Source organism: Mytilus edulis, chromosome 3 (genome assembly GCF_963676685.1).
Source record: "Mytilus edulis chromosome 3, xbMytEdul2.2, whole genome shotgun sequence".
Taxonomy (NCBI): Eukaryota; Metazoa; Mollusca; class Bivalvia; order Mytilida; family Mytilidae; genus Mytilus; species Mytilus edulis.
In genome coordinates this window covers 80,138,628-80,154,706 of record NC_092346.1, presented here as the reverse complement: position 1 = coordinate 80,154,706, position 16,079 = coordinate 80,138,628, and the positions used below count along the sequence as shown (strand labels likewise).

At 33.1% G+C, this 16,079-nt stretch overlaps 1 protein-coding gene across 2 annotated transcripts; it reads left to right on the top strand.

The window, feature by feature from the left end:
* Positions 1–2,121: 2,121 nt before the first annotated feature.
* On the top strand, positions 2,122–14,371 carry LOC139514484 (thrombospondin-2-like). 2 transcript variants are annotated; one of them, XM_071303806.1, is made up of 7 exons: positions 2,122–2,438; positions 5,646–5,701; positions 6,252–6,440; positions 7,775–7,945; positions 9,990–10,154; positions 13,301–13,596; positions 14,325–14,371. In XM_071303806.1, the coding sequence occupies exons 2-6, from the start codon at positions 5,650–5,652 to the stop codon at positions 13,366–13,368; spliced, it is 645 nt and encodes a 214-aa protein (XP_071159907.1). In that variant the 5' UTR covers positions 2,122–2,438; positions 5,646–5,649; the 3' UTR covers positions 13,369–13,596; positions 14,325–14,371. The 2 variants fall into 2 exon arrangements, with proteins under 2 accessions (XP_071159907.1, XP_071159908.1); XM_071303807.1 differs by lacking the exon at positions 14,325–14,371 and having other exon boundaries at positions 2,288–2,426; positions 13,301–13,512.
* Positions 14,372–16,079: the final 1,708 nt, after the last annotated feature.

Sequence of the window (16,079 nt, the reverse complement as noted above, 5' to 3'; positions counted from 1 at the left end):
AACATGGGACAAACACATAGATAATACAGTAGGCAAAGGAAACAGAACGTTGGGATTTATACGTAGAAACCTCAAAGGCTGTACAAAACCTGTAAAGGCAGCTGCATATGTATCCATGGTAAGACCTGTAGTGGAATATGCAAGCACAGTATGGGACCCAACTATCCAAAATAAAATCAAGGCAATTGAACAGGTACAGAAAAGAGCTGCACGATTTGTGAATAACAACTACACAGACCGAACACCTGGCTGTGTCACAAATATGGTCTAAAATCGAAAGTGGGAAATTCTCGAAGAACGGAGGAAAACAAATAGATTATGCATGCTATTCAAGATCCAGCATGATCTTATAGATAAAGACCGTCACCAATATTTGACCCCGAATGATAACCGGACCAGAGGTAAAAACCTCTTCTTCCAAGAAAGAACAAGTACAGACACCTACGGCCAATCGTTCTTCCCGAGGACAATCAGGGACTTGAACAACCTACCAACAACAGCTACAGCGACCAACACCGTTGAGGGATTCAGAGCTGCCCTGAAGGCATGCTCTGAAAGGAAGTAGGAAAACCCAGTTGTAAATCATTTTAATTGCATATTTTTGCGAACGTTTTAAATGTATTTGTAAATAGCCAAGAGAAAGCTTTCTGTGTTGCCCGACACTGCGTAAAGTTTTCGCGCGGAACCATTAACATTCAGCATTGAATCCGGTTCCTTACTTGGAAGAAGAAACCTATTCTAAAGAGTAACAAATTCAACACTTTAATTAGATCTCTGAATATTGTTTTTACTGGTATTTATATTAATTTTGTTAACAATAAATTAAGATCAAACTAAGTATAATTCTTATATACATATGCACATTCATGGCTTTACAATCTAGCTGTTATCACTTGTATCTTGGCATTACGCAAGTTATGTTTTCCTCGGACTGTTCATAACATATTTACACTAAATTCATTGGATGTTTACTGATTGATGTTTTAGTCTTGGATGCGTGATTTTTTGTATTAGTTGTTATTGTGTTTAAACTAGCTGTACTTAGTGTCTTTTTGTGCATGAGGATGTGTAAGCACCCTCCGCGTGTTTTTGTTAGAAGTATTTCTGCTTTTTATCCATCAAATGAGTTAAGCCATTTTCAACTTATTTTTATAGTGTGTTTTCCTGTTGTACTGTACTGTTACATCAATGTCCCAGGTTAGGAGAGGGTTGGTGCCTTCGAAGAAGTTTAACCGCCACATTCTGTATGTGCCTTTCTAAAGTCAGGAATCTGTAATTCAGTGGCCACGGTGTTTGTTGTTTTAAGCTGTACATCACATTTGTTTTTTCGTTTATTATTTTGTACATAAATCCGGGCGTTGGGTTTCTCGTTTGAATTGTTTTTCATTTGTCATTTCAGGGCATTGTATAGCCGACTATCTATGCAGTCTGGGATATACCTATTGTTGAAGACCGTGCGGTGACCTATAGTGTTAATGTCTGTGTCATTTGGGTCTTTTGTTTAGAGTTGTCTCATTGGCAATTATTCCACATCTTCTTAAATTATTTCTATATCAATATATACCGAATTATAAGCAAATATGTACCTGTTTTGATAAATGCCTCAACCCCCTAAAACTTGCATACGTAGACTCAAAATCTGCAACTCGGTTAACTGGGGAGAGGTATTAGAAATGTCTGCTTCTGCTTGCTGGAAATATATTATAGTTCAGTTCCATTCATGCAATATATTGTTTGGTCCTAACAAAAAAAGATCTATTTCTCTCGACTTGAAAACTGCCACCCCGTATTAAACATAACCAACGCCCCGCATGTTATGTTTTACGCGGGGAAATTAAAAACGGCACATGAACAGCAAAGCATTACAATGATTGTATAATTGAAAACTCAACCAGATGGATACAATATTAGCTGAATATTTCACGCATTTTAAGGGGTAGACACATTAATCAAATAACAAATTATACCGGCAAAGTAAACCACTTTTGATGATCTACAGATAACTTCCAACTCTGCATAAACTGGATATGATGGGTAGGTGTAGACAGTCATGACTCATTCTCCGGGAGTTTTTGCAAGGAACTTTAGCCATATTTATTTATTTGTATAAACCTCTCGAACATTGCCTTTAAATTCAGTTCAAGATAACGTATTTATAATTTAAACTTTGTATGGTATCCATGATCAATGGGGCATGGAAATTTAACGATATCTCAGAACACCTCGTCAATATTGTACACTAAACAACACACTAATTTTATCATATGTACTCGTACCAAGTTCATTTGCTGTATAATGACACGAATAATAGGATGAAACATGATGTAATTACGTACAAATTGTTGTGAAATTATCGCCACATTTTTCAAAACACCGATATGAATAACACATTGTGTTGGGTGTAAATGGAAATAATTCTTCACCAGGTAGGATATTAGGTAAGTTAATTGTGTGCTCAAGGAAATTTATATTGTGAAAGAATGTTTATTTGTAGGTGACTTTAACGTTTAACACAGGACAATTTGTAAATTATATACAAGCAGTGTTGTACTTGATTTATGTAAAGCATGTTAGAAATGAAACAGTCTGATACGATTAATTCGACTTAACAAAATCACAAAAAATCACTTCCTAAATGTTACTGTTTGTGTGTCAATTGCTACAAGTTCGAGCATTTGGCACTTTATTTGTTAAACAAGAGGTCATTGACCAGTATGTTATACTACTATACTAGTATATAATAATATCATTTGATTTGATTTGATATACTAGTATATATTCTTTTATCCAAATGTAATACAGTTTATGGATAACAGAACAAAACATTATAGTAAAAATTACATAATCTTTTTGATATGATTTAAAACGTAGAGAATTTATATTAACGGAGAATTGAAAATTGAAGTAGAAAATTAAAAACTTGAACATAACTATAGGAACTTTATAAAAGAAAGTGTGCCTGCTTGTCAACAGTTCGTATGATTTTATTATTAAGGTTTGGCTTTACATCACGTGGAACTGGATAACATGCGAAGTTTCATCGCCGAAGTATTTATAAAACCAACACCAAAAGCACACGTATAAATTTGGTTTCATTATAACTTAACACGTAGGCATACTTAAAAACAACCCCTTCAGAACTTCTGTTAACATATCAGCAGCCTTTATTTATCTTGTAATAAGTTAACAAAGTCCCGAGCATAAATGAAATATTTGCCACTGACGTTAAGCAACCCACATTCAAATCAATCAATCGTCTTGAAACCAGTTGTAATTCAATTTTATTTTAATCCAATGCGCGTAGTTATTTTGATCTGAAATAAAATACCACACTCTCAATACATATACATGTCGTCTGATAAAGTTTATAAGTTCAACAGTACCAATCTGATCCAAAAATTATCAATATTTTAAATATACGACGATGTTCGTTGGCTCTAGAAAATTTAAGTTTATTTTAATAACTTATTTAAAGGTTGAATTGCCATACCCCCAAAAATGATTATATTTCATTTTGTGTGGTATCCTCTTTATTATCTGCTTATTATCGGTAGAAGATCCAACACAATATATGTAAGGTATATTCAAAGAATAATATTGCATAATAAAATGGAATAGTTATGCAATATTTCAATTCACTGAAACATTTCTTTTTGCACAATGTAAATCTGGGACTAATACATTATCTATCAGCCCCAGTATAGATGAATCATAATTTTCACTTGGTCGTTGAGATGAAACAACCCAAGAATGTGACAGGAAGTTGAATTTTATACTTCATTTGATTGAGATTACGTTATTATAATGCTTGTTGCCAATTGTAAGATCTGAGGAGGCTCTCTCAAAGGGGTTATTGTGAGTTTTTTTGTAATATGGATTGTTGGATCATTGAAAACTGTGTTATAGCATAGAGAATACGCCTTTTCGTCCTTTTATAAGAAATCAAGTTTAAAAGAGTCGATCAACAAAGAAATGCCATATTTTGAATTTTCCGCCCTGCTCAATGAGAGCCAAAATGTCCCGATTATTTTGCTAATTGTTCTATCACTGATAAAATAAAATAAAACGAAATAAAATAAAATAATGCATTAATACAAAATTTAGATACAAAATATAAATATTGGATTGTTACCAAACATAAAAGCCTTTTTCAACTGATTTTTATAGTTCGTTCTTATGTTGTAATGTTATATTAATGTTCCAGGTTAGGGGGGGGGGGTCCTGCTAACACGTATGTATGTGTCTGTCCAAGTCAGCAGCCTGTTATTCAGTGGTTGTCGTTTGTTGGTGTGTTTGTACACAAATGTGCCGTTAGTTTTCTCGTTTGAATTGTTCTACACTTCTCATGTCGGGGCCTTTTATAGCTGACTATGCGGTATGGGCTTTGCTCATTGTTGAACGCCGAACGGTGACCTATAGATGTTAATTTCTGTGTCATTTTGGCTCTTGTGGAGAGTTGTCTCATTGGCAATTATACTACATCTTCACATCCCAAATATAAAAACATGCCGGCAAAATTCAAATTAAAAAACATGATTTAGAAAAATTACCTGCTTTTGGTGGTCCTTTTTTTATTGATTTCTTTATTGTGTTGGCAGTTTCGAATTATAAACTCACACAATCTTATCTTATCAAACAAAAGTTTCCAAATATAATTAAATGGTCGTTAAGGATGGTAAATTTGAATGCAAATATATTTGCTGCAACTCATTAATAGCTCTTCTAAAGGGAATTGTAAATATGCTCGATATACTTCCTTGATGTGTGATGAGATGATTAAAGCTGTTACTTTTCTCCTTGGCAACATTTATATGTACGTTTCGGCAATAAAGTGTATTGACAGATTGTAGGTATCCCCTGGACTCCCACTGTGCGTCTTCAATATCAGACTTGTTCATGTACTGTCATGAATCGCAGTGTGTGGCCAAACACAGTAAAAACGCGTGTACATTTAATTTTATTGTTAAAATCAACAACGCTTACAGTTATCTTGATATTTTTTCGTTAAAAATCAAGAAATTCAAAATTTCTAAATATACTACTGAGATTGGCCAAAGGACCTTACCTTAAATTTATTTAATTCTTCCATAGATATAAAGATTTGGTTGTACCTATAGAAAACATATTTCACGTTGATGACTACAATCTGCTATAATAATTACTTGTATCTTGGCATCATGGACATTGCACAAGGTAATGTTTTCCTGTGACTGTTTATGGCATATTTACACTAAATCTATTGGAAATTTGATGTGTGCTGATTGATATTTAAGTCTCAGATGCATGACTTTTTTCATTAGTTGTTGTTGGTTTTTGAACTATAGGTGTACTTTGCGTCATTTTGTTGTGGGGATATACAAGTACCCTGCAACGTACACTCTGTGTTCATAATAGATGTATTTCTTTTTGACTTTCAACTGATTCTTATAGTTTATTCTTTTGATGTACTTTACACCACTGTCCCAGGTTAGGGATAGTGTTGGGCTCCCGCTATCATGTTAACATCGCCAAATTTTGTAATTGATTGTTACAAGTTAACTGGTGGTCTTATAAAACCTTTTAAAAATTCAAAAAAATATAGTACTGATATCAACTTGCATAAAAGCAGATGATAATGGCTGAGAAATAATCTGTTTATTTTGCAGAGAAATGAGATTATTTCACAGCGGAACAGTAACCTTGTTAGTTTTATGCATTTATAGTAAGTATGATTTTGAACGTCTAGATATTCAAACAGTGACTTTAGGATTAAGGATGAATATGTTTTATTATTTCACAAACACTGTGTTTTAAAGTTATTATTAAAAATTTCTTATGAATAAATCTCTTATTTATATTATTTACCTGCAGTGTATTATTAGCGCAAATGAAATGATGTCGATTGGCGCATAGAAAAGAACCGCTATCAATGTGCCATTCGATCTTCGAGCGAGTATGTCATAATGTTTTATGTCTTTTATCTGCTTTGGTTTTTGATCGCCTTGTTGGTTTCCAAACGCTTTTTTCGCAGTTAAAATATCAAATTGAAAATGCAAACTAAATAATATGATATTAAACTCGTTATACCATGGTAAATATACACGTTCTGTACTGTTTTTAGAATTACACATGTTATGCTACTCTACAGTATAACTATCTTAAATAAAATCAGAAATAAACTGTTAACGCCATGGCTAAAAAATAAACGGAAAAAGAAAAGTACACAAGGCACATCATAGAAAATTAATTTAGCTTTTTTGTATAATTTTAAGTTGTTCCTGCGACAGTTCATGGTGATGTGTCTTCTGCTTGGGGAGAGTGGGATAGTTGGTCGGCGTGTTCTGTGACATGTGGCTATGGTTCCATAACAAAAACAGGATACTGGTTTAATGAAGAAGGTGTGAAGACGAACGAAACATTTGTACAACATTCAGGCTGCTATCTCGATATAAAATGTCCAGGTATACGTTTGTAGTTTTCATAATAAATCAAAACTGAAAATATAGCTTTGGGGTTTAGGGAAAACAGTAGAAGAGACGCATTTGTTTATATATGATATATAAAAATTGTTGAGTTAGATTACTGACAAATAAAAAAATACATTGTGTATAAAAATAATAACATAACATCTACACACGCTTAAAAAAACACGTGTCTCATGTCTATCTGTAGATTAGCCTTCCGTGACAAGGTAACACTACGACTATTGAAGTTATATTTTTATATAGCGGATGTGGTCGAGTGGTGTAGAGCGCTGGACATGAGGCTAAGCGATTGATGCTGTAGTGTATCAAAGGTGTGAGTTCGAATCCCGCTGAGGGACGAACAAAAAATTGTCAGTAGAAAATCTAACTCTAACACTGTTTGGAGTAATTTTCAGACTTATATAAATATTTGTATTAACCATGTATCTCTATCACTCTGAGATCCAGTGGGCATATATATTATATGGTTTGTCACTTGTTTAGACTTGTTTGTATTATATATATATATATATATATATATTCGGATGCGGGGTTTTCTCGATGCGTCAAAGACCCTTTAGTGGCTCTGTGATGATTTCTGCCCTTTGATCGGGTTGTTGATCTCTTCAACACATTCCCTGTTTCCATGCTCAATTCCATATAGTTTTTTTATACGAAAACTACAAACTCGATTTGTGCATCATTAATAAACTCCTCTGCAAATACTGAAAAGGGGCAATTCTTTTACTTTTGTTCATCTTGTCGTTATTTTAACAGATCACTAAAAAAAACTTAACAGTACAGTGACACATGTTGTTTATCCATATAGCATTTTTGTGACCTTCCAATATAATATTTTTTGCTGCACCTGTTTTTTTAATTTGTATTTGTCTTGGAATATTCGTATTAAGCCACATAGTATAGCCTAAAATACATTATTTTCAAAGCTTAGAAACATGTACAAATGCTATAGGCTAACTTAATAGGTATACATCAGTATATTGAAGTGTAATTGCAATGAGATGTTACGAAAAGTAAAGCTTAGAAATAGAGCTGACTTTTTGTTATGTCTGTGAAAAACGAATATACCAAGATGGCCTCGCCAACTCCATTGATAATTTGAGATTCCGTTATCAACGAATGACGTCACTGATGCCATCTTTTTATGACATGAGTATTGAAAACCACCTAATGAATAGGTTATTATACATATATATATGCCGAGTATATGGATTAAAAATAAACATAACAGATGCCTCTCCAAATTTATTTTTAAAAAGAATATTCACTATGTATTCATTAGATTTTCTATTTGTTTGTTACCTTTTCAGTTGACGGAAACTGGACTATGTGGTCGCCATATTCTACGTGTTCTAAGCCATGTGGACAAGGCATTCGGACTAGAACAAGATACTGTACCAATCCCAGACCACTTAATGGGGGCAATGAATGTATGGGCGGTGGTTCGGATCAGACAAACTGCAAGCTTGATGACTGTCCACGTAATTATATTACAATACTATTACTCATAATTTAAGCATAGATATATTCAGTTTTGTATATTTGATAAAACCGAAGACGAATCATTAGCGGTCTATATCAACTGAGATCAAAGTTTTGTTTTTCCGATAGAAGAATGTACACGCACAAGCGTTAATCGTTTGCAAATGGAGTTATTTCCCTTGATTCTTGATAACAAATTCGAGTTGCCTCCCTTAAATGCAACAAATTCTTGGATATATATATACGGAATCTTGGGGCATCAAGTTATCAAAACATCAGGGAAAAATTATTTGTGCAAGTGCCGTTACAAATGCGTTAAACTATGGTTAAACATGCTTTATACTGCAATCAGCTATTTTACTATAAATAAATTTGGTGTATTTACTGTCTTCTGATTGGTTAAAATTATTAGTTTTATTTTCAATGTTGTCAATTTTTATGGCGACACGCCCACTCTGACGTTGTATATTCATACGCCAACTTGTATGTACGTTGTTATTGTTTTAATATAATTAATATAAAAAGTTCTTTGAGCCTTATTTTTGATAGAAATTTATTTATAATGAATGGCAATAATTTATTTTGATTTTATTGAACCATATAACTAATTTTTTTATGGTTCAATAAATTCAAAATAAATAATAGCCATTCATTAAATACAGATAAAGCTATACGTATAAACGTTAACTTTATACGTCAATGACCTCAACTAACCTATAAGCCCCCGCCTACTTACCAGAACTACTGTATTTCATCAACAACGTCACGTACGTCACAACCATGACAACATGTAGTAACAATGGTCAAACTTTTATGAATTTAAACTTGTTATGTCTTCAAATTGGTAATTTATGTACCAATGTCATTGTCTTACCACCGGGACTTCGCTCATAGGGAAATGCCCCAAAATGGTACCCCATGCGGGAAATTCCAAACACTTTTAACCGAGCATTTTCCCGTTTCGTGCCGAATACAAATAAATTTCATATTTTAAGACACTATACGTTTATTGTCTAATTATCTGTCTAGTGCTGAATGTGATGATTCCATTTTTATAGCTGTTTGGTACTATACATTAAAACATTTTATGGAAATATTCTTTATAAAGCACAAAAATGTCAGTATTCACCTCAGAAGCTAACAAAACCTTTAAATAGACTTATTAAGAAGGGATATAGTTACGATACTGTTGCCCGGTCATTAAAGATTGCATATTTTGGCGTTAATATTGATTCACTTATAGACTCTTTGCATCGGAACTAAACACATTTATTTAAAAACCAGTTGTTGGCATGACATATGTTATGTTCTAATCATATATGTAATGATGGTATGATACTAACCCCTAACGGGAAGAATTGTGCCTGATATTCATATGATGAAGACATAATCTTTCAATCAGTTTTAATTGAAGTCTGGAGCTGGCATGTCAGTTAACTGCTAGTAGTCTGTTGTAATTTATGTATTATTGTCATTTTGTTTATTTTCTTTGGTTACAACTTCTGACATCAGACTCCGACTTCTCTTGAGCTGAATATTAATGTGCGTATTGTTATACGTTTACTTTTCTGCATTGGCTAGCGGTATAGGGGGAGGGTTGAGATCTCATAACATGTTTAACCCCGGCGCCTTTTTGCGCCTGTCCCAAGTTAGGAGCCTCTGGCCTTTGTTAGTCTTGTATTATTTTTAATTATAGTTTCTTGTGTACAATTTGGAGTTTATTATGGTGTTCATCATCACCGAACTAGTATATATATTTGTTTAAGGGTCAACTGAAGGACGCTTCCGGTGCGGGAATTTTTTGCTGCATTGAAGACCTGTTGGTGACCTTCTGCTGTTGTCTGTTCTACGGTCGGGTTGTTGTCTCTTTGACCCATTCCCCATTTCCATTCTCAATTTTATGTATATGTATTATTTCTCTATTGTAAAACCGTGCGAAATAATAGATTTGTTATGTGATATATATTAAGTAAATTACTTTTGTTTAACTGAAACTACATGCAACAACAAATTAAGTAAATATTTTTTTTATTTTCATTGTAGCTATACCAGCAAATTTCGATATTGAAACCTGCAAGCAACCAGGAAAACTTTGGTGTAAAAGTAAACGAATGTGTGTAGAAGCGTCTGAGCGGTGTGATCGGAAGGTACAATGTCATGATGGAAGTGATGAAAGTCTGTGTTATAAATACAGAAATAGTGCTAGAGGTATGTATTGTACTGAGTTAAAAAATGATAAAGAAGGTGTTGCCTACTTTGAAAAATTCTTCATATGTAAATTCGAAAAACACATACAAAGGCCTGTAGAAATAAATTATGAAGTATTAAAAAGTGTAACTACTGGAAATGAAGGATTACAAGAAGGTAATGCGTGAGGGATATTGGATGACAGTATTGCTATAACGATAGTGATGTAGCCAACTTTAGTTGTAAACGATATGAATATAATCCTTTATGTGTTCTTTAATACAAAAAGTACAATGAAAGTAATGGGTAAATAAACTCATCATAGATACCAGGATTGAAATTGTATATTTACGCCAGACGCGCGTTTCGTCTTCAAAAGACTCATCAGTGACACTCGAATCAAAAAATGTTAAAAAGGCCAAATAAAGTACAAGTTTGAAGAGCATTGAGGACCAAAAATTCCTAAAAGTTTTGCCAAATACAGCTAAGGTAATCTATTCCTGAGATAAAAAAATTCTTAGTATTTAAAAAAAATTTAAGTTTTGCTAACAGTAAATTTATAAATATGAACATATGAATGATAACTCAATTCAACACAGAAATGCTGACTACTGGGCTGGTGATACCCTCGGGGAAATAAATCTCCACCAACAGTGGTATCGACCCAGTGGTTGTAAATAAACTCATCATAGAAACTAGGATTGAAATGTTATTTTTACGCCACACGCACGTTTCGTTTTCAAAAGACTCACCAGTGTCGCGCGAATCAAAATATGTTAAAAAGGCCAAATAAAGTACACGGTTGAAGAACATTGAGGACCAAAAATTTCTAAAATGTTTCCCAAATACAGCTACGGTAATCTATTCCTGAGATAGAAAATCCTTAGTATTTCAAAAAATCGAAGTAAACAGTTAACAGTAAATTTATAAATATGAACATATCAATGATAACTCAAGTCAACACAGAAGTGCTGACTACTGGGCTGGTGATACCCACGGGGAAAGATACAAGGGAATTTAAATCGTAAGTCAAGAAAAATGAGATAAAAAGCTAGGACGGACGGACAACATCATGGCCTGTCACGTAGAATCAGGACGTACAGACAACATCATGGCCTGTCACATAGAATTAGGACGGACAGACAACACCATGGCCTGTCACGTAGAATGAGGACGGACAGACAACATCATGACCTGTCACATAAAGTTAGGACGGACAGACAACATCATGGCCTGTCCGTGACGTAGAGATTGAACGGACATATAACATCATGACCTGTCACGTAGAGTTAGGACGGACAGAAAACATCATGGTAGGTCAATTAGAATAAGAACGGAAAGACAACATCATGGCTTATAACATTAGGACAAACAGACAATATCAATGCCTATAAAATTAGGACAAACAGACAACACCAATGCCTAGACAACATCATGGTCTATATAATAAGAACGAACAGAAAACATCATGGTCTATAGAATTAGGACGTATATTTCATACTCTTAAATCTATTGCAATGTTAATGATCACACATAATAAAGTAAAGGGGCAAGGCCGTAACTAGGCATCTTATTTTAATGAGGCAAAATAATTGAGCCGAGCGAAGCGAGGCGAAAATTGTTTTTGGAGGGTATGAAATGAATGGTGCAAAATACTGCATTCTAGGTTTTTTTTAGAGAGTTAAATAATGTTTTGAATTTGGACACTTTTTATATAAATTTTTCATATTTTAAGACTTTTACTCACATCAAATTTTCAACAACTTTATTTAAATTTATATGTAAGATAATCATTCAAATATCACTGATTTGATTCTGCTGCCAGAACATAGAACAAACATCGATTCAGTAGAGTTTGCCATTTTTTTCTATGGCCGGTTCAGTCAATCGTTTCAGAATCATAATTTGGTCTGCTGATATCCTTATCGCGATGAGCATGGAGAATGGCAAGACCGCACAATCTCTCGCCACTCATGCATGCTCTTTTCCAAGTTTTCAGTCGTTTCAAGGCAGTCTTTGTTTCTAAAGGTAGCAAATTATCATCAACACAATGATCAATGTCTCCATCAGCAATTCGGTAGCAGCATCGGTAGTAACAATTTTGTTTGCAAAAGGGAATTAAACTTTCCTGTAAGCACCATCATACAGTCGCAGTTACAAAATATTAAACCCGCTTTTATGCTGACAAAGAGTAGACAACTGGGGATAGAATGAGGGAAGATACATGTACATGATTCTATATGGGAATGGGTTTTTGGTGTTTACATGTAGGTCCGTAATTTCAAATTATTTCTGGAAATAGTTAGTGGTATTTTTTAGTTCCAGAATCTATAAATTTAGGGGTTATGGGTTGGGGGTTGGAAGTGTCCGATTCCGAAACCCCGAATATAAAGAAACGAAATTCCGTAGTCCATAATAAGATAATACGTAAAGACAAAATCCTGTGTGAAAGGTTCTACCATTCCTCAATAGTATCAAATTGGAATATGGGATATTCTTTCAATCTTTAAGGTTAGAGAAACATGAATAAAAAACTAATCCATGCATGTTTCATATTATTTATATTTTATTTATCTGTAAAGAGAAAGATTAAAGTTCGTGAAATTAATACGCAGACAGGACTGCCCCCTTGCGATGCCCAATACTTGATTTGTCAGTCTACTATCGTTTTTGGATTGTCAGTCTAATGAAGTTATATGCAATACACAGACTCTGTTCACAAAAAAACTAGTTTACTAGAATTATTCCTTCTTTACCTTCAGTGTCGCTTTTCCTTTTTCCAAAAGAGCCTGTATTTAACTAGAGATCCATGATGATTATCGTTACTAGATATAGGTTAATGAAATCGAGAAACATCACACGTTGAGATGCTGAGTTATATCCAGGAAGAATAGTTTAAAAGGAATGTTATAGAAATTAAGCCGGTGGAGACAGAACAACAAATGACTATTATATTTATATATATGTATAAAAAAATTAATCAGTGTCGAAATTTTAGTGAGGCAATTGCCTCACTTGCCTCAAGGGTAGTTACGGCCTTGAAGGGGTAACCATTCATTACTGATGTATATATTTTACACATTTGTTACGTCTTTATTTGTAACCAGTTTGTTTTCCTTTTTCATATTTGATTGTGATTAACTTTAATTTTAATTGTATATTTTCAGGTATATATTTGCCTCTAACAAGTATGGCCGTATGGATAAGTTTCATCCTGTTTAGAAATCTTACCTGAACTCAAGCAGTAGAGAATATTAGAATGTCAATATTCCAGCCAAAGAAATGCATAATTCCCGAAACGTGTACATTTGCCATGGAAATCCATTATATTTTTTTTATATCATTTCTTTCAAACATATACACATGAAAGGGACTTTTAATGAGTGAAATATACCGGTATATTGTTTGTATGTCTGTTTCATTTTGTATATTTATTTTATGAATTCAACGAAATTAAATTAAGGTAGCACAATACAAAGATTTTTTTACTTCAAATCACTAACCTTTGAAATGCTGTAACTTTCTTATGAATGCATAGAAAATAATAAAAGAGGTATATATAGATAGATAAAAGATTAATCTTTTAAATGAATGCAATATTTTTTATTATGCAATCATTATGTAATCAATTATTATGTAATTAGTGGCAAAATCTGGGTAAGTTCACTTGAATGAATTTAGCTCTATCATGTCTTTAACTATACAGAAAATTTTAACAAAATCTTAATCAACACATCATGGGCTTCAAAAGTGTGTCTCAGATTGTCTCTATTGTATTCCATTCTCTCATAAATCTCTAATTAGTGTAAACACCCTAACCACTTAAAAGAAGATAATGTTTAATTAGGTGTAAAATTTGTTCTATACATTCTATCTGAAATCTGAGACACCCTTTTGTAGATAATGGCCATAGGAACAACATATAATAAAACCAACCCTCTAGGGATACCTATGCAGAAGCTAATTTCATTTGAAAGTGGAAATTTGGTGAAAAATATTTTAGACACAGTTAACAATATAATTGGTTACATAATTGTTGCATAATACTAACATTGCATTTATTTGAAAGAGTAATCTGTTAGCTATCCAAAACTACCACTTTTATAAATTTTCAAGCATTATTAAGAAAGTGACAGCATTTTAAAACTTGGGAGTACGAGTTATAAAATCTTTGTATTGTGCTACCTTAAGACAGTTTATTGAAATTAAGTGTAAAACAAAATATAATATATAGTATGAAATTCAAAACAGTGTAGCTGTGGCCATTGATTGACCCATCAAAAGCATCCATTGACTGGGACAATTTACGTGAACGTTTGTCTGTAACAACCACTGTTCATGACGTACCTACGATAGACATTTAAACTGTGGGGTCAACAAAGGTTTCTTAACGCCTTTAATTATAAAATAATTCGAAAAATTAATCAAGAATAACCTTTGTGTTTTGATTTATATAATTGATATAAATCAAAATATCGTGTTATTTCTGATTAATTTTTCGAATTACTTTATTTAGGTGTTGAGAACCTTTGGTGACCCCATAGTTTAAGTGTCTTTAAAAAGTACATAGTGAGCATTGGTCGTTACATACAAACGTTCACCTAAATTGTCCCAGTCAATGAATGATTTTAATGTGTCAATCAATGGCCACAGCTACACTGTTTTGAATTTCATACTATTATGTCATGTAATCATTGTAACTATGTCAATATTTTATCAAATGGTTTTTTTTGCTGATGCGTGATGTTTCTGTTGTATATCATTTTCTTTATTCGCAATTTAAAGGGATTGAAATTCAAGATCGTACATCAACATTAGAGTACGAAGAATGCGTTCGATTCCTAACTGCTAAATTTTGTCCCGGTTTTTAACTTTTCTGGATTTGATTTTGTTTGTTTTCCTTTTTTTAACAGACATTTAATCCAAAGCTTAAAGAAGGGGAAAAAAAACATCACACAAGGAGTCTAGTTGTCCACCTTCATTTTTGTTCGATCAAATGCATTTTCCTGTCATAAATTTATCTTGGAAAGATTTACCATAACCATTGCTTGACATATTTGCTTCATAACATGCTTGCTTGCCAACGTTTCATGCAGATAGCAATCTATAATATCATAAGAAAATTTCCTTTCCTTTCCTTTGTTTTTTTTTTAACTCCGATAGGTCAAGAAAGGTTGAAGTATACTTTTACATCGAAAAGGTTTCAGTATGCTTTTACATCGAAAAGATTGTAGTATGCTTTTACATCGAAAAGGTTGTAGGATGCTTTTACATCGAAAAGGTTGTAGGATGCCTTTACATTGAAACCCAACCTTTATGAAGACAATAAAAAAGAGAGGATTAAACCAAAGGGGCATTACGATTTTTTTTATGATTATGTATGTTAAATGTTAATGAAGTCAACATGCAGTTTTCGAGCACGGACAAGCAAGATTCCGAAAAAAGTGAAGCTCTAAATCGTCTAGGCCAAGATATTCAAATCTTTAATAACTTTAATACAGACCAAACAAGATCTGTCAACACACCAAGTAAAGGTGCAAGTGAACGGTCATAAATACGGAAGCGTGTATCAAATATCAAAGAATATACATTTAATTAATATGTTATTTAATTGTTAAAATGGTTGGTTCGTCTTTTATTTAAATTAGCAGGTACAAAAGGCAATGTTCATTTACAGCATTTAAAGTTTTTAAAATCTTGTAAAACAGCGAAGTTCCTTTTAAACTCAGAACTTATCAGTTTTGAAATAAGCTGTTAATTTACCTTATGCACTGATTCACGGTATATAGCTCCTCCGGTTTGGCCTTGTATTGATGCTGGTTTAAAACAGAACAGTACTAGTCGCGATTATTTTTTTGGGTTATGACATGTCCAGGAGACTGCATGCTATACCATATTTAATTTATAAACCATTTTGAAGATTTAATTATTTCGAGTTATGTATAC

What these genes read in the sequence shown, in the direction of transcription:
- LOC139514484 (XM_071303806.1), top strand. Translation starts at nt 5,650, where the DNA reads ATGAGATTATTTCACAGCGGAACAGTAACCTTGTTAGTTTTATGCATT. An exon ending in TCTCGATATAAAATGTCCAG is followed by an intron (nt 6,441 to 7,774) that starts GTATACGTTTGT and finishes TTACCTTTTCAG; the next exon opens with TTGACGGAAACTGGACTATG. An exon ending in CAAGCTTGATGACTGTCCAC is followed by an intron (nt 7,946 to 9,989) that starts GTAATTATATTA and finishes TTTTCATTGTAG; the next exon opens with CTATACCAGCAAATTTCGAT.